Genomic DNA, 26,935 nt, shown 5'->3' with positions numbered 1-26,935 from the left:
AAGCAGGCGCTGCTTGCAATCCCTCGCTCTCTGGGAGGCTCTACCTGCTCAGCTGCCCTCTTTTTTGCAGACTGGCTCTAAGGAGGATTCCACCCAACCGGGGCTGCGCAGCTGCCTCTACCCTCTTGCTTGCCTGGATTCTCTAGGCACCTTGTGAGAAGTAGGGGTGGAGCCAGCATGGGCCAAAATCTCCCTGTTGCACTGTTCGGAGACAGACAGTAAGTAAATGGGTAGAGGTGGCCGCTGGTGCTTTCTCTGTTTGGCTAGTATCACCAGACCAAGACCTTCCCCCACTCCAGAGAGAGAGAGCACAATCTGCCCCCTCTCTCGTTGCCAGTAGTGTTGTGGTGAATTCAGAAGTGCAGGGTCCCTTCATGTTAGTCACAGCCACGCCCCCTCCCCCCTTTTTTTCTGTGGGGCTGAGAACGAGATTTTTGTGAATGCCTTTTCCCACAACAGGCAGTCCTAGGAGGCAATAAGCAGGAAAGAGGAGGATGTTAGCTACTGAGAAGAGTCTTCTCAGTGGTTGACTCCCCTCCCTTTACTCTGATTCGCTCCAATCAACAGGAAAAAATAAGGAAACATGTTAGAAGACTCTTCTAGTGGCTAACACACTCGCCTTTCATGCTGATTGGCTCATAGTATGCTGGAGATATAGGGACCCTGCTCCTAAAAAAGTAAAGGGTCTAAGACCCCCGAGCCCCAGACGACTACACCCCTGCTGGTTGCTCATAATCTGGAACAGATCCTGCATCCACACACAACACAGTACACACCATACATTTAAAGCCCCCTCCCCCAAGAATCTTGGGAAGCGTCGTTTGTTAAGAGTATTGGAAATTGTAGCTCTGTGATGGGTGAACTACAGCTCCCAGGATTCTTGGGAGGTGAGGGGGAATGTACTTTAAATGTACGGCGGGTAGGCGAGAGGTTGGAAGGATTGTACAAGAGCCTGCAGGGGGGATTAGCACCTCTCTGCAGGTCTCTAAGTGTGCCTGCGCTTGCTATCTTGCAAAAGTGCTGCAGTGGGAAACCCTGCTCTAGGAACGCAGTCAACATCCCATTAATGCCAATGGCTAAACTCCCCTCCTTCCCTGTGCTTTTCTTTTGGGGGGGGGAGTCTCTGTGCGTGTTTCTGTCTTGTTGTGAGGTAACTGGTAAACACCAGCCCGCTTCCTGCCCGACTGTTGCCGATTGGCTCGAGGAAAAATTTCAGGAATTCAAGCGATCCCTTAAAGGCGAGCGAAGGTCCTGCAGCCTCTCTAGTGCAAGCTGCCAGGGTTGGAAGTCAAGGGGAGCCTGCGGGATAGGCAACTGTTCACCCGTTTCAATCCCCCAGTGGAAAGGCTCTCTCGCTCGCTCTCGGACTGCTCCAGAACCGGAGAGAGAGAGACCTGAGGGGCATTTGGCTCGCTTGGGCTCGACACAGCCGGGGGCACTAACTAAACAACGAAGGGTAATATCGGAAAATCCAAGCGTTTCACAGGGATATCGATCTCTCTCTGTTGGGTTGCTGCAGGACGTATTTGCTCTCCCTGCTAGTTATTTCTTGGGATTCATCGCTTCCTTCTTTAAAGGTAAGAGCTGAAAACACATTTCCTCCTATAACTTTGCAATAGTATTGCGAGTGTGCAAACGCCAATGAAGACGAATATTAAATAGAGTGCTCTTTTTCAGGCACCTTTCCCGCTCTCTTCTCACACTCTTCATTGCCTGGCCTCGCCTCTCCCTCCCTCGTTCTGTATTTCTGCCTTCTCTCCTGCTTTCTGTGTCGTTTCCGTGTCCCTTCTATCTTTTACACAACTTTCCTTCCAGCCCGATTTCTTTCTGTCGCCAGCTAGCTCTGGTGCAGTCTGAAACCTTTTGAGTGACCAGGCTGCGGTTTCCGTTTCTTGTTTCAAGGTTGCTACTTTGGGTCGAGATCTCTGCCATGGAGTTATCGGGCGGCCTCTTTCTTCTTCTGATGCTTGGGGTCTGCGCAACAAACCGAATTCCAGGTAAACAGAATTGGGGGCGGTGGGGGGTCTGGGACGAGTGGCAGGCACTCAGCCTAGATTTGTCGGGGAGAGGTCTCTGGTAGATTGTAAGCTCGGGCTGGGAGGATTTTCCCGTTGTAGCTTGGTGTTGGTTTTCGAGGAATAGAAATAAGACCGCCTGCTCCGGAACCCTCAAGCACGCAACTTTGTAACAGAGCGAGCCTTCGGATTGGTGACTAGACGGCGATCCCTTCCCTCCTATTGGGTGGGTTCACAGCGTCTCGATTATTATCACTGGAGCACTGTGTCGGGAGAGCGGCAAGCTTTAGGATCCACCAGACCTCTTCTTCAGGCATTAGAAATGTACTTGCCCTGCATACAAAAGGTCCCCGGTTCAGCCACTGTCAGGGTTGGGGGCGACCTTTTTCAGAAAAGGAGTGGAGAGCCGCTGCCAATCAGTGTAGACAATGTTGAGCTAGGTGGACCAAGGGTTTTCTGGCAGGTTCCTAGGTTCTGTTCAGTGACGTGATTAAACAAGGCTAGCTTGAGCTCTGAGGAAGAGATTCCCAATGAGCCCAGCGTGAGCTGCCCACCTTTTCCAGTAGTGCGCCAAAATGAACGAATTCGAAGAACGAAACTCCCCTTGTGGCACCTGGGCGTCGAGAGCTGCAGACTGGTGAGGAGGCAAGGCTTTCTGCGGCCAATACCGGAGCGCGCCTTTCTGAGGGGACGTGACTGGCGAGAGCCCTTGGATGCCCTCTGATCCCTCCCCTCCAGCCGGTTCTTCTCTCAGGGCTTCCGGCCTTGGCGGGCCAGCTCTCTGCCTCCACCAGCGTGTGCTTTGGCGCCTGAAGGGAAGCGCTTTGCCTCAGCGCTCGCTTTCGCCAGCGGACCGTAGGCGGCTCACACAAGCCCTTGTTGGCTTCTGGGCGCTCCGCCAGGGACGCTCCAGACCAAACAAACAAGCGTGGGGGTTCGGGGGGCGGGTAGGGAGCCGCATATAGCAGAGCGGGGTTAATTACTTTAGAAGAAAAGAGGCGCCAGGAGTCAAACCCTGCCTGCCCCTTTGACTCACGGGAAGGCCTGTCTCACAGCCCCGCATGCATAGGTTAAGGCAAAGTACACACGATTTTTAAATTATTATTTCTTCACCTATTCCAGAGCTCAGCCCTGGCACTGAACCTAGATCCTAGGCTGAGCCCTGCAATGTTCAAATGCCTGAGGGCATGTCCGACCCCTCTCCCAAAGCCGCTCTGTAGTTTCTGTGAGCCGCACCAATTTGGCTCTCTTTACCTCGGAGCACATATGCCTTCTCACCTCCCAATTGCCCAGAGCTCATTCCCCTGGTTCTTCCTGTCACCCGGAGTGTTAGAAGTGGGCGAATGGCTTTGCCTTCTCTCAGCAGAGTCTTCTCAGTTTGTTTCAAAGCATCTCTTTCTAGGTTGCTTCAGCCAGAGCCCCTTGAGAGGGCAGGGAAGGCAAGGAGGATTCCTGGAACCTTCCTTACTGGTGAATTCCTGGCTTTCCTGGGTACTGGCCATGAATCTTTCCTCCTGTGGATCATAAGTTCAGCCAACCTGGTGAAACTGGGAGAGGTTCCTGTGTGAGAAATTGTCTGGAAAACCAGCCAGGAACTCCTGCAGCCTCCCCACCACTGCAGAGTCCAATGAGATATTGAGGGCAAATTGGAACTGTTTGTTTCCTAGGTGTCCAATAATTTTCTCAAGAACTTTGGCCTTGATGTATTCCTCTGAGTCACATCTGTGCCAGTCCTTTTCCCAGCCCATGATAATTCAGTGTGCACTCCCTTTCTTTTTCTCTCTCACCCTCTTGACAGAATTTGGTAATAAGTGTTTCTGGTTTTCTCTCTCACCCTCTTGACAGAATCTGGTGATGATAACGGTGTTTTCGATCTCTTTGAGTTAATTGGCTTTGGTCGCAAGGGAGCACGCAAGCCACCAGGGGTGCATCCAGTAAAGGGACCTGAGATCTCCAGCCCTGCCTACCGGATTGAGGATGCCAACCGTATCCCTGCTGTTCCTGACCACAAATTCCAAGACATTCTTTATACCATCCAAGCTGAGAAGGGCTTTATCCTGTTAGCAAACCTTCGCCCAGTAAAGAAGAGCCCTGGCACTTTGTTGGCTGTAGAGCGCAAAGACAACTCTGGATATGTTTTTAAGCTGGTGTTGAATGGCAGGGCGAAAACCTTGGACCTGAGTATCTTACCTAAGGAAGGCAACCAGAGTCTGGTGTCAGTGGAGGATGTTGAGTTGCCCAACGCACAGTGGAACAACATCACCCTCTTTGTCCAGGAGGATCAGGCTCAGCTCTATGTGGGGTGTGAGAAAATGGTGAATGCTGAGCTGGAAATTCCTATTCAAAACATCTTCACCAGGGACTTGGCCAGCAGTGCCAGACTTCGCATTGCCAAAGGGGGAGTCAATGACAACTTCCAGGTGAGATTACTTTATTACGATAAGCAGGTTCACAACTTTGTTGCAATGAAGTAACCTGGGCTTATTTTACTAGGAAGCAAAGTGAAGCAACAAGTTGGAAAGAGGGCAATATTTTCCTGCTCCTGATTTTTCTATGCCATTAAAAACAAGCTACTGACAATGGGGTCAGAGGGAGAGAGAGACAATTTTGATTTTTATGCTTCAGGTGCAAATATCTAAGGTTGTTTTCAGATGTGCAGTTTAGATCATCTGTGAGCCTTCTATTTACATCAACTTCTGATCCCTGTCCATGAAAAAGAAAGTGAAGAAGAGGCATTTTAAAGTTATAGTTATATAGTTTTTTACACTTGGATTACAAACCCTGTTGAAGCAGGAACTTCTTTCAGCTACATGTGTGAAAATCCCTTATTTTCAGCACATGGAGCAAATCTTGAAATGATTCAAGTCTTACTGAACTTAAATGGGAAAATATGTATTAATAGTAAACAGGCATATTTTAGAAATGCACCTTTCATTTTCTTTTCTTTTTGCAATGCTGTCCTTCCATTTTTTCATCAGAAGCTGACAATAGTTGCAATTCTTTTGTCTGTAGGGAATGCTGCAGAATGTGCGGTTTGTGTTTGGAACCACACTGGAAGCCATCCTGAGAAACAAAGGCTGTGAAAGCTGTAAGTCTGCAATATGCCTAGAAATTCACTGATCTATTAAAGATATGACTCCTATGCATTTGAGAAGAACACAGAGAATTTGGGGCATATAGTAAAATGCAAATCGCTGTAAACTAAGAAAGTTACAAAGTGCTATGTATATTTTAGTCAATCCTCTGATTCTGTTTTACGGCGTGTGTGACATTATATGTCTCTATAATAGGCATACCTTTTCCCCTGTTTTAGCCACCAGGACAGTTATTAAATTGGACAGTCCCATGAATGGCTCCCGTCCAGCCATCCGCACTAACTACATTGGCCATAAAACAAAGGATATCCAGGCAATCTGCGGATTCTCCTGTGATGAACTAGCCAATGTGTTTATAGAACTGCAAAGTCTGCGTGCCCTGGTTACAACACTTCAAGATTCAGTCCACAAAGTGGTAAGTGGCTGTTAAACACACAGTAATGAAACAGAAGGACAATGGGTCTCTCTTTTCCAAGCTCTTAAAATCACCAGGGGACCAGGTAGGGAGGCTTTTGTATACAAGAAGAAAGTTGATACAGCCCCCAAGCTGTTTGTATGTCATAGACTGACTAATATAGACATATGTGAGCTAAGAAACTTCAGTGTGAACTGATCTGTATGTAGATACTGCCTGCATCATCCAGCACTAGTGTTGCCAGGTTCAGGGCCTGAGACTGATGCTGTATCTTTAGAAGAAGAGAAAGTCAGCCAAGTGCAGGTGTTCTGTCAACACTGTAATGGGAAAAACCACAAGGTGAAATTCTCCCTTCCCCCTGCACAGCTTTTAAAGATACAGAAGACCTCTTGGTTGCCAGGCCCGGCCTCCCAGAGGTCTTCTGTATCTTTAAAAGTTGTGCAGGGGGGAGGGAGAATTCCATCTTGTGGTTTTTCCCATTGCAGTGTTGCAAGAACACCTGCACTTGGCTGACTTTCTCTTCTTCTAAAGACACAGGCTCAGGCCAAGAACCTGGCAACCCTATCCAGCACCCATTTCTAGTATGGTGGTGGCAGTTTCTTCAGTGACCCCAGTTACAAAACTGGCAGCTGCAAGCTGCATCTGTGCATACTCTATTCTACCCTTAAGTTTTTCCATATGATCCCATATGTGGGAGGGATTTAATGGAAAAACAACTTGCATATGTGAACTGGTTCTGTGGCTGTGATCTATGCAGCACAATATTATGCATGTTTGTTTGAAGCAGGTCCCATGGTATTCAAGTTCATGTGTTTACGGTTTGCTGCCTAAGTGCCCTTACTTGGAAGCATAATTCACTGAAATTAACGGAAGATGCTTCCATGATAAATTTATTAAAGTAAATTCTTTACTCTTTATCTGCCAAATTCCAGTTGATCTAAACCTGATTTAAAACTTTATTTTCAGAATGGCTTTATGGAATTGGTTGGCGGTCCATTTGATATAAGTCCTGGAGCATGCCTCCATAATAAAGTTGTGCGTGCAAACAAAGATGAGTGGACAACAGATAGCTGCACTACATGTACTTGCCAGGTAAAGATTCCTTACTGTTAACATGATATGTGAATATTTGATTTGCTGTAGGGAAGGCCGGAGACTCACTGAGTATGTATGTGGTGTGTGCAAGGACACTGGGGGCAGGGCTTGCATGTGTGCCTCTCTAGGCTGCATCTGTACATACTTTGAGCTGTACACACAGGTGTTCAGGCAAATACCTGAGCACACCTGGAAACTTCAGTCTATTGTATTCTGACATGTTCAGTTAAAAGAATTTCAGGTGGCAAGGCTGAGAATGTGTATAGTCCCTGTGAGGGGGAGGGCATGTTTACCTTCCTTCTTCCCAAAATTGTACCACCCACTGCAGCTCGTTTTCCACCTTCAAACCTTCAAATTTTTCTCTGTAAGTGAAAAAACAGCCAGAGGTGCACCTTTAGCATAAAAATAGCCAGAGAGGAAAGCCTTAATCAGTCCCTCCCCCTGTTTTTCCACTAGTCAAACTGTCAGTCTCTCACAGTTGCTTTCTATGAAAAAACAAACAGCTGGGAGACAGTTGCATGTATCTCCCATGGAACATAGTTTGGCCTAAATCTTCAGAAGACAACCATACCCTTTGTTATCCTAAAGAATAACAAATTATTTACTAACAATATATGTGTGAGTCTTTAAGGTGCCACAAAACTCTGCATCAGACCAAGGTGCTTAGTGCTCTCAGAAACTACCAAATGTGTTGTTTTTTCCTGGTCAGCTCCTTCCCTTTTGGAAATGCAGAATGCTAAGTGCTAAAGTAACTATAGGAATTACTTATTTTTTCATAAATGTTATTATGGTTCTCTATTTATTGCTGGTATCTGATATGATCTTAGAATATTTTTGGTCTCTAAAATTACAAAAACATATTATCTTTTATCCTTTAAGGAAGAGAACTAGGAAAACTGTAAACTGTTTTAGTAACAATTCATTCTTGTGTTGAGCTGCTCTCTGGCATAAGATGAAAGTCACATCCAGCTATAACATGGATTGTTGCCTTTTCAGCCAACTGTACTATATATCCTCTTGATCTTTATCCATGTAATCAACTGAACTTCAGCCTTCCAACTGCCGTCTGAGACTAGATCTGGAAAGCTATTCAGCAAGATTTTATTGGCACATTTAACAATAGCCACTGATTACTATTAACAAATGAGTAACTCTAAGAAATCAGGAATATGAATGACTAAAACAATTAGTATTATTATTCCTTTACTTCAGCAAGTCTCAATAGAAATTAGGAAGGGCCAAACTAGACATTACATGAAGTCCAGGCAACAATCCTGTGCCTATGTACTTGGAACTTACTTCCCATTAAACATTTATAGGATTGGGCTACTAGTCGGGTTTTGAAAGGAAAAAACAGGTTTGGGGGTGCATTTGGGACTGAAATAATAGATGCACTCAGCTTTCTGCATCCACTATTTTCCCACTCAAAATCGCCTCCACAAGCCACTTCCATCTTTTCCTTGTGAATGACAAGATACAATTGCCTCCCACATTTCTTGCTCTTTGGCTCCTGATCACAGTGTCCCAAGGCTGCTTTTAAGTGTTAGGGGAAAAAAAGGTTGGAAGTCTGTTTCACAGAATTGGGTGTAGCAAATAGATCATCCCCAAATCTTCTTGAGAGACATCTCTGATAGGATTGTAGAATTAAGTCATTCTGAGGTTTAAAAAATGTATATTTTTACATGTGTTTGTTAATATTGTCTTTCTCTGTTTAGAATTCTGTCGTTATCTGCCATAAAGTGTCTTGCCCTCTAATGCCATGTTCCAATGCCACTGTTACTGAGGGAGAATGCTGCCCACGATGCTTCCGTAAGTAGTTAAAGTTCCTTAACATTTTCAACTATTCAGTTCCACTGCATAACCAGAAACTGTGTTCTAAAGTGTACTCTAAATGCCATAATGTGGGTATAGCATTCTCTTGTCATTAGTCTTGGAAAGGGTCTGAGTGCGTGCAGTCTCAAGCCTGAGATTCTCCAATAAGCATATTGAAACTTTCTAAATAGGCATTATCTTTAAAATGAGATATAAAAAATTGCATTGGAAATATGGAGTGCTTTCATGCATGCCACTGCACACATGCAAATAATTAATTGGTTTTAAAATGCATATTCCACCTTATTGCTTTGTCTCAGGGTGGCTTAAAATAAACAAATAAAATACAATAATATTTTATTTGAGATGAGGAATGCCAGTGAACATTGCCTTATATAAAAACCTAAATTGATTTCTTTGGATATTCTAGTATCTATGCTAAATCTAAGTAAAGTTGTTTCTTGAGTGTAATTTGAAACTTTTGTCTCTTGTTGAAAAGTGCGATTATATATTTTTTTCACTAGAACATACAAACTCAGGGGTATGGAAGAAGACTGGGGCTTGTTGAACACAATAGCTTAATGCTGTGGCATATGCTTTGCGACTTAAAAACGCAGCAGCCATTTCCCAATTAAGGAAATCTAAACAAAATATCCACAGGTAGGGTTGATATGCTGCATCAAATTTTAGGAGCAGGCAGAACATGGCTATATGTGTACCTACTATTTCTATGTGCGTACTTGCAGAAGGTGGAAGAGAATGGATGAAAGCTTGCTTTTTACCCTGTCCTGTTCCATTATATAAAGCAGGGCAATGAAGACTATCCCTAAATATGTTAATTTGTAATACTGGCCTTCTTTCTTTCCCACTGAAACAACTCTTTAAAATCTATGACCTTTGAAATATATGCTCACTGTTTTGTAAAAGGAAGGCGTGGAGCATATTAATAACTGTATCAAGGCTAAAGGCAGGAATTCACCCAACTGTGGAAGTAATATGAAACTAAATTACTTGGAAAAGAGATAAGTGCAAAAATATTAAGAGGAAACTCAATTTCCTGCTGGCTGTCATGGAAATGGATTCACTCATAACACTAAGCCATGGTTTGTTTAACAAACCATGAGTTAACCATTAGTTGTACCACAGAAGATCAAATCAACCATGGCTTGTTTTTCCAAAGTTTGTTTTCATTTCCAGCTATTCTTTCCCCATGCCTTGGTAATCTGATGAGCATCTGGGATGGGGTGACCAACAAACATGCTTAAAGAAGGGTGCTGGGTTTGCACATAATGCTAAACCACAGTTAAAACAAGCCAAAGTTTGTGAGCCAAAATCAAACCATGGCTTCAGACGGCAGTAAATGTACCATAATTAAGCTACTGGACAGGGTTTGCACATAACACTAAGCTATGTTTTATTAAGCATGGCTTAATAAAACATAGTTTACTAAATCTTTTAAAATGTTTTTAATGCTGTTTTGTTAATGTATTTTAAGATCTGTTTTTATGATGTTTTAAAGTGTTTTAGTGCTTTGTTTGCCGCCCTGGGCTCCTGCTGGGAGGAAGGGCAGGATACAAATTAATTAATTAAATAAATAAATCATGTTTTAGTGTTATGTGCAGATCAGACCACTGTTTTCACAAAGTTTTAGGGAACAAGAAATAGAAGTAGACTTGATTAAAATAATGTTTCAGTACAGAATATGTGACAGAAACTTTGTCGTAAGGACTTAAATAGGAAAATGCTTATTTTTACAGCCAGTGACTACGCAGAGGATAATTGGTCTCCTTGGTCTGAATGGACTACCTGCTCTGCAACCTGTGGCAATGGGATTCAGCAGAGAGGTCGCTCTTGTGATAGCATCAGCCGTCACTGTGAAGGCTTTTCTGTACAAACACGAATCTGCAATATGCGGGAATGTGATAAGAGATGTAAGCATTTCTTCACTCAGGAAATAATGCAACCTGTTTTTGTCCTGAGCTTCATACTACTGACTAGCATAGTTTAGTTGCTTGCAAATTACCAATCTAAACATTCATTTCTGGTTATAGGAGTTGAGAAAATAGTTGACTAACACAATTAAAGTAATAGTGTATAAATTATTGCTTCTGTTGAGATGCATAAAATCAAATGTAATGGCTCTCAGTACTAAGTATGCAACATTGCCATATCTCTGTTATTGTGATATGTTAGTTTTTTACTTGAATATCAGCAATTCTATATGGCTTCTTTTTATTATTATTATTAAATTTTATTTATACCCCACCTTTCGGCCGAAGGCCCTCAAGGCGGCTTACAAGAAAAATAAACACAGGTATAAAAATACAATAAAAGCAATACAATTTACAAAAAATAATTTAAATAACAAATAACATTATCATTATTGGCACCGCCAAGAAAGAGGAGGTGGTGTTAGCGGGGGCGGCAGCTCCTGAGAGGCAGAAGGGCAACAGGCATTTGTTACAGCGAAGCTGTTTGCTGTTTCAATGTTGTCTTTCTCTCCATGTCCTTGGGCTCGCTCAGCTGCTACTCCCCGGGCTTCTGCTTCTGGTGCTGGTTTATGTCGGGAGGCGGCTGCATTGATAAGAGGGGCTGAGTCAGGGTAGATTTTGAACAGTTCATAACCACTGTCCATTGCCAAGTTCCTTCACTCCCTGGCAAATGTCTTTTTATAAGTATAAAAGTATTCTTGTGTCAAAAGAAAGCTACTAATCACTTAAAAGAGCTTGAATCCTCATTGTTGGTAACAAATTAATTTGTTTATAGTCAAACAGGATGGTGCCTGGAGCCACTGGTCCCCTTGGTCTTCTTGCTCTGTTACTTGTGGAACCGGAGTGATCACTAGAATCCGTCTGTGCAACTCTCCACTTCCTCAGATGGGTGGCAAAGAGTGTGAAGGAGAGGCAAGAGAAAACAAATCTTGCCAGCAAGACCCTTGCCCAAGTAAGTTTAGTGTTTAAAATGAGTGTTTTATGCAATAATTAAGGTGAAACTTTTGTAATACTCCATTGCCTGTTAATAGTGAATGGCTATACTATTGGCTCCCACAAGATGTAGTGATACCCACCAAATTGGATGGCTTTTAAAGAGGATTACACAAATTCGTAGAGTATAAGGCTGCCAATGACTACCAGCCATGATTATGTACTACCTCCACTGTCGGAGGCAGTTTGCTTCTGAATACCAGCTGCTGGGAACAAGAAGTGTGGAGAGCATTGTTGATTCTGCTTGCAAGTTTCCCATGGGCATCTGGTTGGCCACTGTGGGAACAGGATGATGGACTAGATTAGCCTTTGGCCAGATCCATGGGCTCTTCTTGTGTTAAATCAGCTGATATGGCTAACATTCTTTTTAAAGGAATGTGTCAAGCAGACTGTTTTAGCATACGTATCTGGATTTGTTTGTGACTAGGCGCATGAAAGTGCCAGGGACACTTGTGCTATTCCCTGGATGCTAATGTTTTGAAAAATGTTCATTTTTTCTTTAGTAAATGGGAACTGGGGACCATGGTCACCATGGGACACCTGTGCAGTCACATGCGGAGGAGGCATTCAGAAGCGTGGTCGCCTCTGCAACAGTCCTGAGCCTCAGTTTGGAGGGAAGGATTGCATTGGTGATGCTGTGGACACACAGATCTGCAACAAGCAGGATTGCCCAATTGGTGAGTAATGGCAGATTGTGAACTATAAAACAGCATTTGGTAGTTGTCCTGTGCCATCTTCAGAACACTATGGCAAAACCAAGGATGTAATTCTTTATCTAAATTTTCTTATTGAAAAAAACTGAAATATAGCCACATCTTGGCCGCATTTGGCACAATGTTGTTCTTATTTCCAACTCATGTAATTTAGGGTAGAAAATCATGAGAACTACTAGTACATTGAAAGTTAAATCTGATGTGATTTTTTTAAACATAGAATTTTCAAGAGTATTTGTTAAATTAATTTACCTTGCTTGCCACTGTTGTCCTGCAAAAGGCCAATAACATTCTGGAATCTCACCTTTTATCTTCTCCCAGATGGGTGCCTATCTAACCCTTGCTTTGCGGGAACTACATGTAGTAGTTTTCCTGATGGTTCCTGGAAATGTGGTGCCTGTCCTGCCGGCTATCATGGAAATGGAGTTAAATGCAAAGATATTGATGAGGTAAGAAGACTTGAATTGTTTATTTCATCAAATTTAGGACTGACTGAAATGTTCCAAGCATGTGCAAGTAAACCTACAGCTAAGCTTTCCCTCTATCACAATCTTTCATACTTCAGTGTCAAGAGGTCCTAGATGCCTGCTTTCTCTTTGGTGGAGTGCACAGGTGTGAGAATACTGAACCTGGATACCATTGCCAGCCTTGCCCTCCACGTTTTACTGGAACACAGCCCTTTGGTCGAGGTGTGGAGGATGCAATAGCAAACAAGCAGGTATTGCCAAAATATCATAACACCTCAGTCCCTTTCTCAACTTATGACATCCTGATATGACCAGAAGGAAAAAGAACAAGTTCTGTACACTATTCTAGAAATTACTCTGAAAGAAGTTGCTCTGAAAGGGGAATATGTATGTATTTAGCAAATGAAAATTTAGGGGAAATTCACACTATCATATTCCTCCATGCAATTTGTTCACAAGTACACAACTGCATGGAGAATGACTACTTTGTTCCCTGTGTATATATTATTTATTTATTTATTTATTTTATTTTATTTAGTTTATATACCGTCCTAAGCCCAAGGGCTCTCTGGGCGGTGTACATAAAATAAAGCAATCAGGAATATATAAATACAATAAAACAATAGAATCAAACCAACAAAGGTAAACAAAAATAATCAAACAGTAGCAAAATACAACAATACATATAATACTACGCATTAAAATGCCTGGGAATATAAAAAGGTTTTCACCTGGCGCCGAAAAGATAGCAGCGTCGGCGCCAGGCGCACCTCATCGGAGAGACCATTCCATAGTTCGGGAGCCACAACCAAAAAGGCCCTATTTCTAGTCACCACCCTCCGAGCTTCTCGATGGGATGGTACTCGGAGGAGGGCCTTAGATGTTGAGCGCAGTGTACGGGTAGGTTCATATTGGGAGAGGCGCTCCACCAGGTATTGCGGTCCCATGCCGTGTAAGGCTTTATAGGTCAAAACCAGCACTTTGAATTTAGCCCGGAAACAAATAGGAAGCCAGTGCAGACGAGCCAGAACGGGTGTAATATGAGCGGACCTTCTTGTCCGCGTCAACAATCTGGCCGCTGCATTCTGGACTAACTGGAGTTTCCGAACTGTCTTCAAGGGCAGCCCAACGTAGAGCGCATTGCAGTAGTCCAATCTAGAAGTTACCAGAGCATGAACGACTGAGGCGAGGTCGTCACTGTCCAGATAGGGACGTAGCTGGGCTACCAATCGGAGATGGTAGAAAGCATTCCCTGCCACTGAGGCTACCTGAGCCTCAAGAGACAAGGAAGAGTCAATAAGAACTCCCAAGCTACGAACCTGTTCTTTCAAGGGGAGTGTAACCCCGTCCAGAACAGGGTGAACATCCACCATCTGGGCAGAGAAGGCACTCACTAACAGCGTCTCGGTCTTGTCTGGATTAAGCTTCAGTCTGTTAGCTCCCATCCAATCCATTATCGCGGCCAGGCAACGGTTTAGTACGTTAACAGCCTCACCTGAGGAAGATGAAAAGGAGAAATAGAGTTGCGTGTCATCAGCGTACTGGTGACAACGCACTCCAAAACTCCTGATGACTGCACCCAGCGGCTTCATATAGATGTTGAAAAGCATGGGGGACAGTACCGATCCCTGTGGGACTCCACAATGGAGAGTCCAGGGTATCGAGCAGTGTTCCCCAAGCACTACCTTCTGTTGACGACCCACCAAGTAGGAGCGGAGCCACTGCCAAGCATTACCCCCAACTCCCAACTCTGTGAGCCTTCCCAGAAGGATACCATGGTCGATGGTATCAAAAGCAGCTGAGAGATCAAGGAGAATCAACAGGGTCACACTCCCCCTGTCCCTCTCCCGACAAAGGTCATCATACAGGGCGACCAAGGCTGTTTCGGTACCAAACCCAGGCCTAAAACCGGATTGAAACGGATCAAGATAATCAGTGTCATCCAAGAGCCCCTGGAGCTGGTCGGCCAAACAGCTTGGTTCTTGGAGCTTGGTTCAAACAACTATTTCCATGATCACAGCTGTGCTTTCCCAGCAGCCACAACAATAGAAGAAATGGCTCCCAGTCTGTACAACCTACTTCATATTAGCATTTATTCTTGAGGTCATACATAAACCACTTTGAAGAACTGATAATTTTCCTGTGTCCATGTGGTCTCTTAGGTCTGCAAACCTCGTAACCCATGTGCTGATGGAACTCATGACTGCAACAGGAGTGCCAAGTGCATTTACCTTGGCCACTTCAGTGATCCCATGTATCGCTGTGAATGTAAACCAGGCTATGCTGGTAACGGCATTATTTGTGGAGAAGACACCGACTTAGATGGATGGCCAAATGAGAACCTTCTCTGTGTTGCCAATGCTACTTACCATTGCCGTAAAGTAAGCATATTTCTGCATTCTCTCTTGCATGCCATTCTGCACTTTAGAACCTTAAACAAATGTAAGCACTACAAACATTGGGCAATAATATCCTTTTTTTGATGATGGACTGCCTTCAAGTCAATTCCGACTTATGGAGTCCCTTTGAATAGGGTTTTCATGGTAAGCGGTATTCAGAGGTTACTATTGCCCTCTCTGAGGCTGAGAGGCAGTGACTGGCCCAAGGTCACCCAGTGAGCTTCATGGCTGTGTGGGGATTTGAACTCTGGTCTCCCAGGTCGTAGTCGAACACCTTAACCACTACACCACACTGGCTATCTACCAAAATAGAAATAGAAAACTGTCCACACAACTACCGTTGGCACTCCTGAGTCATGACTGTAACATTCTGCATTTGTCAGTTTACGATGTAGGTATCAGGAACATGATCGAAAGTAGAGTTTGATATGTGTGTGCTTAAATCCACTGCAATCATGCCTGACTGTTGGATTATGGCTCATGCATATAGTTTTTAGAGCTGCCTATTTGGGACAATCTGTCTTGGGGGAATTTCTATTCCCTCTTAAATTTTCAGGATGAATTTAAAGTACATTATTTTGAGTAAATGTGAATTGCACTATGGATTAATACAACAAAAAATAAAATCTAAATCAGCCTCTGCCTTTATAATCTGAAAACCCCTTTGTGGGGACTTTGTGATATGTTAACCTAGATAGGAAATAATTGTGCATTTTTTTTCTGCAGGATAACTGCCCCAACCTTCCCAATTCTGGACAAGAAGATTATGATAGGGATGGAATTGGTGATGCTTGTGACAATGATGATGATGATGACAACATTTCAGATGACAGAGTAAGTCTAACAGAAAGAATCAGGTTTTTTCTGTAGTTTAGATTATGCTAACCGGCGCCCGATAGCTAGGGGCTATTTGCAGAACTTAAAATGGAAATGGACTGCCTTCAAGTCGATTCCGACTTATGGCTACCCTATGAATAGGGTTTTCATGGTAAGTGGTATTCAGAGGGGGGTTACCATTGCCTCCCTCTGAGACTAGTCCTCCCCAGCTGGCTAGGGCCTGCTCAGCTTGCCACAGCTGCACAAGCCAGCCCCTTTCTTGTCCACAACTGCCAGCTGGGGGCAACTGGGCTCCTTGGGACTATGCAGCAGGGCACGTAACCCCTAAGCCACTCACTGTGGGAGTGATCTTTAGCTGGCCCTTGACACCTAGGAGACATGAGCGGGGATTTGAACTCACAGACTCTGGACTCGCAGCCAGGCTGTCCTCCCCATTGTGCTATAACTGTAGGAAATTGCAGGCACTGTTACCTTGGAGGCACTGATACCTTGGAAACTATTTAAAGAGAAGCACAGTGATTTATAATCAAAACTTTGTGTTTCTAGTAGTTCTAGGGATTCTATGCTTTAAAGGACTAAGATTGACTTTGTACTTAAGACTATAGTATTCTGCTTCAACAAGTAGATGGTAAAATTCCAGAGTGCAGGTGACTGGCCATAACTTCTGCCTCATCTTCCTCTGATGCACTGTCAATATGGATGTCCCCGTATCATACCTTTGCTGCTGTCATTATTCTAGTAAAAATGAACTGTTTATAAAACTAAAAGTCCAGGCATCAAAGGAGGGTGTATGTTTTTAATATGGCTTTTTAATTTGCTTTCTTCTACAGGACAACTGCCCATTCATTTACAATCCACAACAATATGATTATGACAGGGATGATGTTGGTGATCGCTGTGATAATTGCCCCTACAATCACAATCCTGATCAGATAGACACTGATAACAATGGAGAAGGAGATGCATGTGCTGTGGATATTGATGGAGATGGTACAGTTTTCTTCTTCTTCATTCTTCTTCTATCCACCCCCCCCCCCATCATCACACACTTTCTTGGTAATCTACAAATCACCATAAACCAACTGCTGGTATGAAGGTCAGCTTATTGTAGGGATCGAATATGTTGTATTCTGAAAGTGGCAGGTTATTCTGGAAGTTGTTCCCAGAGAAATGAATGGGAGCTGCACAAGCTAATTGTTTTGACATAGTGTTTCAAATTAATAGGATAACAAGTTGTACTAAATTAAAAATAAGACATACTTTTCATTTAATAGGAACTTTTGCAGGAGAATTTCCCAGTAGATTGTGCCCCATGTCTCCCATCTAAGGTAGCCACTTTGCAGGATGAAAGGGATGCTTTTACTTTAGTTATTCTTTAGTGTGTGTGGGAAGAATCTGTGGGGTGGGTCCAGATGGAACTCCACCCATGGGATGCTCCACTAGAGGAAGGTGATTTCTGCTGATTCTCTCCTCTGCCCTTTACACTGCTGTGTCCCAAAAAAGCTACTCTGGGGGGGTTAAGGGATCCTCTGGAATATCATGGGATGTGGCACTGGGATCTGGAGAGGAAACTGATGAACATTGCCTCCCCCATTCTTCTAATGGAAGCCTCTGCTGGACCTCAACCCCTTTTTGTTCATGGAAGGGGAAGTCTAGAGCCAATCCTGTATATTAATACGTTTCAGCACTAGTCCTACCTGGATTGTGGAGATGTAGCTGATCAATGAAAAAATGGGCTGCCATAGGATTGTTAACTATAGCATCAGTTCTAATAGTGTTACTATATCATACCAGACAGATGCATTTTTAACTTGGCTTCCTTTAGTTATTTCCTTTTAGTTAATAACTTTATATAGTTGTAGTATAAGTGCATATTATTTAGACATGGATGTTACTCAAGTCATTAAAATATCTAAACTATTTGTATTTTCAGGCATTCTTAATGAGGGAGACAACTGCCAGTATGTATATAATGTGGATCAGAAGGACACAGATTTGGATGGTGTTGGAGATCAATGCGACAACTGTCCTTTGGAACATAATCCAAATCAGGTTGGCTTTATTATTTGGTCTATAAATACTGTACATGGGCATTCAGGTTTTTGATATCTACTATTTGTCACACACATCATTGCAGCATATGTCAGCTGACAGCCTAATCAGAAGTACACAACTGTTTTTGACTGGGATATGTATGGTTAAGGTGTTGGACTATGACCTGGGAGACCAGGGATCAAATCCCCATACAGCCATGAAGCTCACTGGGTGACCTTGGGCAGTCACTGCCTCTTAGCCTCAGAGGTAAACCCCCTCTGAATACTGCTTACCATGAAAACCCTATTCATAGGGTCGCCATAAGTCGGGATCAACTTGAAGGCAGTCCATTTCATTTTTTCATGTATGGAACATCTGAGTTTTTGTAAAAATACACGAGGCATCTGAGTACATAAAACATTTCTATATATCACGTTAGATGCAGTACATTCTGTTAATAGAAAAACCACATGGATAACTATCAACTGTTTTCTGTACTGTGGTGTAACATAACGATTTAGGATTGCTATAGATAAAACCACAACGTTACATTCTGTATTGGAGCCATATAAGCTAGCAATATACCTATAGCTGGGAATAAAGATCTCTGATGTAAGCACAGAGGTTAATATTTTATTAAATGCAAGTTGGTTAAGATAAAGGAACCTGCAACACACTTCAACTCAATACTCTCATGTTTTGGATATTTAGCATTAAAGCAGAACATATGCAGAACATGTAGGGTGTGTTTGCAAGAAAGGTATATCCATGACATAAGATGTCCTAAGGCTAAGAGTGCAGTGAATTTAGTTTCACATAAATGCACACACAAAATGATTTGTTAAGGACAAACACTAAAACTATACAGAACACTTACGTCACAAAGATGCTTTCCTGTCTATTAGAAAAGCTCAAAGGCATATTTCACCATTATATATAATATAAAACATAATTAAACTTTGCCTGTTTCAGGGCTTAGAAAGAAGGGGAAAGCCCAGCCCCTTCTATTTAATTTTTTAGTTCTAAGGCAGCAGTAGATTAAGCTTGTGCAGTCTTGTCATGTACAAGGCAATAGGATTAATAGCTTCAGGGGCATAACTTGAATGCTTGAGTGGTCTCTGCAAAATTGTAGTAAATTGGTGGAATCTAGATCTGTTCTTTATGTTACTTTGTGGGTAGGATTGGCTAAAAGGATGCTGACAGTATAAAAACTCATGTCCCTGTACTTCTGCTAGACTTTTTTTTAAAATGAAAGGGTTCTTCCCAGAGTAGTGTTTAACAAATTACAGTGCTAATGGGCTGTAAATATTCTTGTGGTGTTGAGAGAGTGTGAGAAAACCCATTCTAAGTTGCAACAGTTACTGCTCTTCAGCTAGTAGTTCAACATGATCAGTTGGTTTTTGTGTGACTGTCTTTCTCAATTAACAGATCTCGGTTTATCAACTAAATGGCAGTAACACAAAACCAGATAACTTAGGGCAGTCTGGTTAATGTTGTAGTCTGTGTCTATGCATCCTAGGGTCATACTTCAGAAATAAACCTGATATAAAAGTAGATATAAACTGCAAATAATACATTATGGCACTTCTAAAAGAATCAGTATGTTGTGCTGAATCAGTATGCGATAAAATCATTATAGCGTGTGCTATCTTAACACTGAATCATTACAAGGAACAGAAGCCATAACAGAGGCTTTCAAGATGTAACAGTTACACAGCAGTGAGGTAAACAGAAAATATTCATCCAGTTATACAGCATTTGTGCCTAAAAGGTACAAAGTGCACAATGAAGTATAAGGTAGCACTTTTATCTCATATGAAAAAGTAGACGGAGATTAACACATTCTGGCACACTGATTACATAGAAATTCATGCCAACAAAAGGCAGAAGCCACACTGTTCTCTCAGGCCCCAATAGTTCTGATGAATATACTTGTGAGGCTTAGGAAATCAGATGTCTCCCAAGACAACCCAAAAGAAGTAGGGACAGGTGATTTTGTGTGTGTGTGTGTATGGATAGTCACAACCTATTATGGGTGCATAATTTCTGTCCTACCAGAATGCAAAGAGAGCTCCTGTGCTTGTCAACCTGTCATTTCATTTCAAAAAAGCTTCATGCAAGCAAAGATTGCCCATTCAGAATTGTTCCCTCTACTAGAATGGGATGGAATCCTGAATATTAGAACCTCACTAGCAAGAGGTCACTGGATTGGACCATGACTATGCCTAAACTAATAGAAATCTTTCAAGATGGTTCTAGTCAGTGTCTTTAAAAAAAAAAAAAAGCTGGGCTCTAACACGTTCATCCATTTTCCTTCTAGATGGATTCGGACTCTGACCGGATAGGAGACAAATGTGATAGCAACCAGGACATTGATGAAGATGGCCATCAAAATAATCTTGATAACTGTCCATATGTGCCCAATGCCAACCAAGCTGACCATGACAAGGATGGAAAAGGCGATGCCTGTGATCATGATGATGATAATGATGGCATCCCTGATGACAAAGATAATTGTAGGTTGGTTGCCAACCCAGACCAGCTTGACTCTGATGGTAAGATAAATAATTTACTGTCAAATCCATTGTAAAGTTTTCTAACTGTACTAGATAGTCTAGCATTAAACTAAATACATGGTGTAGTGTTAAACCATCATTTTAAGGAGGAAAAAACCTTAGTAGTAAGAAAATGTGTGCTGCTAGTTCAGAAGGGAGAGTTGCGTGTGAATGGACCTACCCATTTTATTGAAGTGTTGGGAAAGGGGGCTTCATGTGCAGACTGGAGACCCTTTGGACCTTGAGTTATATTTGAAAAGGAGTATAGGCAGAGAAAAATAATGATGTAAGAAAATTACCAAATTTGCACCTTAGATTGTTAATGTAACTTGTGTAACAGTTATTGATGTCAAGTAATGGTGGTTTTAGTACCACGACTAAATTCTTGGAAGAAATACATTAGATATGTCAAGATAACATGCTACTGCCAATCTTAAACACACATTTCCTTCTCAGACTCTCACTTTAAAAAAATTCTCTCCCACCCCTCTGCCATTTCTTCCCCCTCTTTCTTTTTGGGTCAGGTGATGGGCGTGGAGATGCATGCAAAGATGACTTTGACAAAGATAATGTGCTAGACATAGATGACATCTGCCCTGAGAATGTTGACATCAGTGAGACAGACTTCCGTCGATTTCAGATGATACCCCTGGACCCTAAGGGCATATCCCAAAATGATCCCAATTGGGTTGTTCGTCACCAAGGCAAAGAGCTGGTTCAGACTGTCAACTGTGATCCTGGACTTGCAGTTGGTGAGCAGGCAATTTGGGAACTTTCTTTCTGTGTTTACTATAGGAAGTGTTATCTGTCTCTAGGTGATAACTATGCACTAAAATGCTCAGTTGAAAGCCCACACAATACTTGTGCAAATTCTAAGGTCTCCATCCCTCCTCAGTGGTATGGCCCTAAGCCAGCCTGCCTCTGTGGCAGCAGACCAACCAAGGCAACAGCAGCTAGTGTATTTGTGTGTGGGAGGAGTATCACGCCCTATATTTGCTGTGACTTTCAAGCACATCCTTCCCTCCAGCAAAGATTCATTTGAAAATCTGTGGCCAAAGGACAACAAAGCAAAGAAGTCTTATGGTAGAATACAAATACAGTTCTTCACACCAGTGAACCTTTGCAAGAGGCCTAAATAAATTGAGGGAGGGAGGGAGACCAACCCTGATTATTCAGATTATATATATTTATGACCATTTTTAAGATAGAATAACTGCAGACTTAAAGGAAAAGTATTTATGTTCTAATTAATTAGATTGAGGCATAAAGCTGTTAATTAAAAGGGCCACTGTTAAATCAGTTAAATAATTAATTTATACATGAAAGGCTATGCATCTTTAGAAGCAGTTTAAGGAAATAAGAATGCTAAAAATTACATTTTGTTTTCTTCATTCAGGCTTCGATGAATTTAATGCTGTTGATTTTAGTGGCACATTCTTCATTAATACCGAAAGAGATGACGACTATGCTGGCTTTGTGTTTGGATATCAGTCTAGTAGCCGTTTTTATGTAGTAATGTGGAAGCAAATCACCCAGACTTATTGGGACCCAAACCCAACCAAAGCTCAGGGATATTCAGGTCTCTCTATCAAAGTTGTGAACTCTACCACAGGTCCTGGAGAACACCTACGTAACGCACTGTGGCACACTGGAAATACTGCTGGACAGGTAAGAGATAATTTCTGTTAATAAATTTATCAGGTGACATTCAACCACTACATCCCATAAGTGCAAGGATTTCTGCTTGCACAATGGGGCTTCCCCCCTCCTCTTGTGTGTGCTATGCACCCTTCCTAAATCGGCTGCAGAGGGTTGGGGAAACCCCTGAAACAGATTTAAGAGGCACATGGAGGAGGAGATGGAGAGAACATTTCATTGTGCAAGGAGAAATCTCTGCACTGACGGAATGAGAGGCTTAGCTCTATGTTGAATTCCACCCATCCTGTCTTTCTGAGATCCCTAGGATATTACTCTGTTGTAGGAAGGATATGTCTTGAGGGTGGAAACATCCTTAGTTTTTGCATCTATCATTGCTGATTTTCATGTTACATTTTTCCACATGAGAATGTTCACTTGAACAAAAACATATATTATATTAATCAGCTCTCAAAATTCTATTTGTACCATATGGATTTTCTTTGAACAATTCAATTAACAGCATTCTCAAATAAATACATTCACTTATGGCTGTTCAAATGTAGTAAGTGGATGGAACAAGAAGAACAGTGTTTGGGTTTCCTGTGTCTTTCTGTTTTGCACAAAATTAGTTTTGAGCACCTCCTCCAGAGGAGAAAATACACAACCAGTCCACATAGTGGAAGGCCTGCATATATTCCCACTAGGCACTACACAACATGTGGAAGCATAAAGAGAATGAAGCCCATGCCCATTGAGCAATATTGTTCACCCCCTTTTGCCATGTTTGAAACTGCACCCCAAGAATAGTTGATTTCAAAGCCTTGTACCAGCCTAATCTCATATATAATTCAATCATGTATTTACTTTTCAGGTACGGAATCTGTGGCATGACCCTCGTCACATAGGCTGGAAAGATTTCACTGCCTACAGATGGCGTCTGAGTCACAGACCAAAGACTGGTTACATTAGGTAAGCATCACAAAAAGTTACTAAAACAACTTTAGAAGGATAAATATAATTTGGTAATGGCTAATTTTATAGTTGCAGAATAAACACACTATTGCATGGTTTAGATTAATGACTGTTGCTGTTCATTGCAGAGTTGTAATGTATGAAGGAAAGAAGATAATGGCTGATTCTGGCTCAATCTATGATAAAACCTATGCTGGCGGTCGTTTAGGATTATTTGTCTTCTCTCAAGAAATGGTGTTCTTCTCAGATCTTAAATATGAGTGCAGAGGTAAGAATCCATATTTCCTTAGCTTAGTTTTCCTGAAATGCACTTGCTTGTGGCAGTTTTCTCTTATTGAAAATAATGCATCAGATTATTATCACTTTTGCTTTACAAATTCAAAAGGTTTTTTTAATGAAATCTGTAGCTCTAGCTACAACCCTTGATACCTATGGGGAGCTGCACATAAAACGTATAATAGCAAACAGCAGCTTGGAAAGGATAGAGTTTTGTATTTAATTTCAAGAGGGAGGTAAAGATATTTATGTCATGTATAGTTTGCCATTTTAAATAGAATTATTGAATTTGAATCTATATTCAACAACTTCTGTCCTGACATGCACAAATTACATCACTGTATCTGAACTAGATAACAGTGGGCATGTCACTTTATAAAAGAGTTTGGAAGAAATCAGCTGCACATCTGAAATCCTGAATGAGCTACACATCTGACATTTTGAAAGAGAAATGTGCAATTACTAGTGAAGACATGAAGAACATCATTTAGAAGCTGACCTTTAATTGTAGCTGCTTAATTACTAATATATCAATGTGACAATTCGCTAATTTTCCTTTTTCTTGCAGATCCATGATACAGATATTATTTCAAAATGCTGTATTGCACCTTCTGAAAAGTTTAATTTCTACAAAACCTGGGACCATTTTTGTTGCTCTTTACTTTCTTCTGCCTTCGTAAAATAGAGACTCAAAATACATGATCTGCCTCAAGAGAATGCTTTTGAGAGAAAGAAAATGACCTCTGTTGGTACAGAAGAAAACAAATGTATTTTGTGAATAAGAACATTCCTTGCCTCAGGAGCAAATAGCCTGTTCTGTAAGAAAGACATTTGTGTAGCTGGGCATTGTCACTGCCTGTCTTGAACTGGAGGTCCAATTGAGTAGCACTTTTGTAATAAGAATATATGATGTGTTGTGGACTACTTAAAAATGAAATACATACTTCAGCTTGTAAGGGAAGGTCAAAAGAGAGACTAGCAGAAGGTAGAGGCAGCTGCCTCACTATCTGAAAGAGGATTAGGCTCCCTTTTTAGTTTACATCTAAATTGGAGGGACTGTTACGTACCTGTCTAATACTCTGGTCCTATGCATGTTTGTTCAGATGCAAGTCCCAATGATACTTGCTCCCACATAAGAATGCATAGGATTACAGCCTAAATCTGTTTCAGTTAATAAGGAATTACTATGATTACATAGGAAACTAGCTGATTAGACCAGTGCAGCATTGAACATATTTTAAAATTCAGTTGTGGGGTAAGAGAAGTAACAGTAACGGCACACTGTATTGTGCCAGCTTAGTGAGAGAGGGGATTTAGAGCAACATAGGGGAAAACCAAAGTTACACGTGTCATTGCATGATAACAGACATGTACAGGGTTAATACCAGAGAGGTAAGTAATGCAGATGTAGCAAGAACACTGAGGTGCTGAAGAGCACCTTCATCTTGACTTAGCACTTGTATTGGCCAGGAACTGTTTGTTTTTCTCTTACATTTTGGTTAAAAAGACAAAAAATGACAAATACAATTAAATACAAAATCCTTTTCTACAAAATTCAGTGGAGTTCTTTTTAAAAATGTTCTAAAGCATTGGTTTTGTAGGAGGAACTGTAGATAAAGAAAATGTAAAATATTTATTTTTTTGTTATCCTGTCTGTTATAACAAAGGACTCTAAAACAGAAAGCAATGCGTCAAGACTATCCACGTAATTTTGCTATGTCTCCATGACTGTAGGATTGTAAATACAGGTTATTTATTGTTCTATAGTGAACCTAGATAGTAGTGTGCGAAGATATTTTAGCTGTAAAGAGCAATTTTCCCAGAAACAATGTGGGGCACAAACAAAAGCAGCAGAGTGGGGACTGGATTTTGGTTTTGTTTTCAGTATGTGCTTCTTTCTTCCTCTGTACAAGACAGCTGGCAAAGTAGCCTAGTAAACTACCTTACTGTTGCATTGCCTAACCACGAAAATGTTTAAATGTTGATCGCCCAGATCTCTCCTGTCAGGAGAAAGGATAGCTTTTTATTAACATTGGCCATAATCCACTGTCAGTTCACACACTCTTGTTCATTTTAAAGGGTTTTGCATGGGAGATGTTTTCAGTGGATTACCTTTATCGCCTTTGTTATACTGCTATATGTTCATGGTGCATTCCTGTTGGATAATGTGCCAGACAAAGAAGAAAATCCCTGTTCTGAGGAGGCTACAGACTAAAGGAGGAAATGCCATGTTTGGCTTTTGCAGATGACACCCCTCAGACACCAATTTGTGGTTGCAGAAGCAGAAGTGTCTCACAGGTGGGATTTCAGGAGCATTAAAAAAAAAAGACTCTTCTTGGTATAAGGGGCAGCATAACTGTATCTATGAGCCTCTTCCTAGGAAAAAAGAATGTCAAGGATGAAACTTTTACGTACAAATATTACCTCGTTGTGTGACTGAGAAAAGGAAAAAAACCTTTGGACAAAATCTAACAAAATTTAAAGCTACTGTAGTATTAAGGAGAAACAAAGATTGCAAGCTGTATATAGTCAAATTTGTTTTTGCAAATACACATAATTCCAATAAGAAAATAGCATTTCAGCAATGCTGAGAACCATTTATGATATTGTGTTAGATGGTTCCCCCACCCCCGTCATCTTACATACCTTTCCTTGTATTTGTATAAATTATTTTTTCATTACTGTTGGAATAGTTAATCTCCTGTTTGTGTAGATATGCTATTTAAATAATTTATCAGGAAATGCTACCTGTAGAACTAGTGTTTCTATCTTTATAAAACATTTGCACATTGAATTGAAGAATTGTTTTTCTACCCCCAGTGTTGTTGCTATTAGTATATACTTTTTTCTAAAAATGAGCATATTTTGTACACTTTTTAACCATTTTGCAACTTAAAAGCTGTGTAGATTGTACAATAATGTTTCTTACATACAAGAAACAATAAAACAAATACAGAAATCTATAATTATAAGCTTTGGGTTTTGGTTGGATTCTATAAAGCCTCTTCCTCTGTGCTCCATCTCCATCTGCTATTATTTGTAAGAATGATGTGTGTGTGTGTATCTCTCATTCTCATTAAGAAAGCATACGTTTACCTTATAATATTGAAAGGACTCCACAGAGTAGTAACCATTCCAGCCCCTACTCTTCACATAGTTTCATTAATGCAGTGTTTGATCCCGACCATCTGTAATCCTCCCCTCACAACCTCCAACATGGGCTTCACTTAAATCTGCCCCCTCTAATTCTCATCATTGCCTCATCCTCTGTTCACAATGCCCTTGTGCAGCCTTGACTTGAGACTGAAAGTAATGACATTTTTTAAAAAATGGTTGCAGTGGCATTGCTATATCATGACCCATCAGCTGAAGACCTTTGCCTTAATAAATTGGTCATGCCCAAGTACTCATTAATACCTTCAAAATGTATCAAGAGAGCTGTAAAAGCCCACTTACCACTAAAAGGTGACGATCCAGCGAAGTACATTGGAGTGGGCCATCTATGTTAGGAGTGGACCTATCCTCAGATGGCTTGCAAGGCTTTAGTCAGATTTGGGAACAGATAAAGTCATCTAATCAGCTTGCATGCTTCTGAAAAGGGTAAAGTATGAGTTGCTAAAAAGGTGTT

The 26,935-nt window shown here is 41.6% G+C and overlaps 1 protein-coding gene across 1 annotated transcript; it reads left to right on the top strand.

The window, feature by feature from the left end:
* Positions 1–1,248: 1,248 nt before the first annotated feature.
* THBS1 (thrombospondin 1) lies at positions 1,249–26,205 on the top strand. The gene is made up of 22 exons (XM_061611478.1): positions 1,249–1,577; positions 1,903–1,997; positions 3,861–4,435; positions 5,028–5,103; positions 5,329–5,525; positions 6,492–6,617; positions 8,336–8,429; positions 10,190–10,363; positions 11,199–11,375; positions 11,920–12,093; positions 12,451–12,578; positions 12,695–12,847; positions 14,759–14,977; positions 15,722–15,829; positions 16,663–16,822; positions 17,766–17,884; positions 20,187–20,421; positions 20,946–21,173; positions 21,818–22,089; positions 22,931–23,028; positions 23,160–23,299; positions 23,876–26,205. Exons 2-22 carry the CDS (start codon positions 1,931–1,933, stop codon positions 23,881–23,883), a joined length of 3,528 nt encoding a protein of 1,175 aa, XP_061467462.1. The 5' UTR covers positions 1,249–1,577; positions 1,903–1,930; the 3' UTR covers positions 23,884–26,205.
* Positions 26,206–26,935: the final 730 nt, after the last annotated feature.

Source organism: Rhineura floridana, chromosome 2, assembly GCF_030035675.1.
Source record: "Rhineura floridana isolate rRhiFlo1 chromosome 2, rRhiFlo1.hap2, whole genome shotgun sequence".
Taxonomy (NCBI): Eukaryota; Metazoa; Chordata; class Lepidosauria; order Squamata; family Rhineuridae; genus Rhineura; species Rhineura floridana.
Note: the sequence above shows the minus strand (reverse complement) of the source record. Positions and strands in the feature narration are given on the sequence as shown.

Bases quoted from the DNA above. Each gene is read 5' to 3' on its own strand.
- THBS1 (XM_061611478.1), top strand. From the start codon at position 1,931: ATGGAGTTATCGGGCGGCCTCTTTCTTCTTCTGATGCTTGGGGTCTGC. The intron at 16,823-17,765 runs GTACAGTTTTCT...TTGTATTTTCAG, and splicing joins TGTGGATATTGATGGAGATG to GCATTCTTAATGAGGGAGAC. The intron at 20,422-20,945 runs GTAAGATAAATA...TTTTTGGGTCAG, and splicing joins AGACCAGCTTGACTCTGATG to GTGATGGGCGTGGAGATGCA.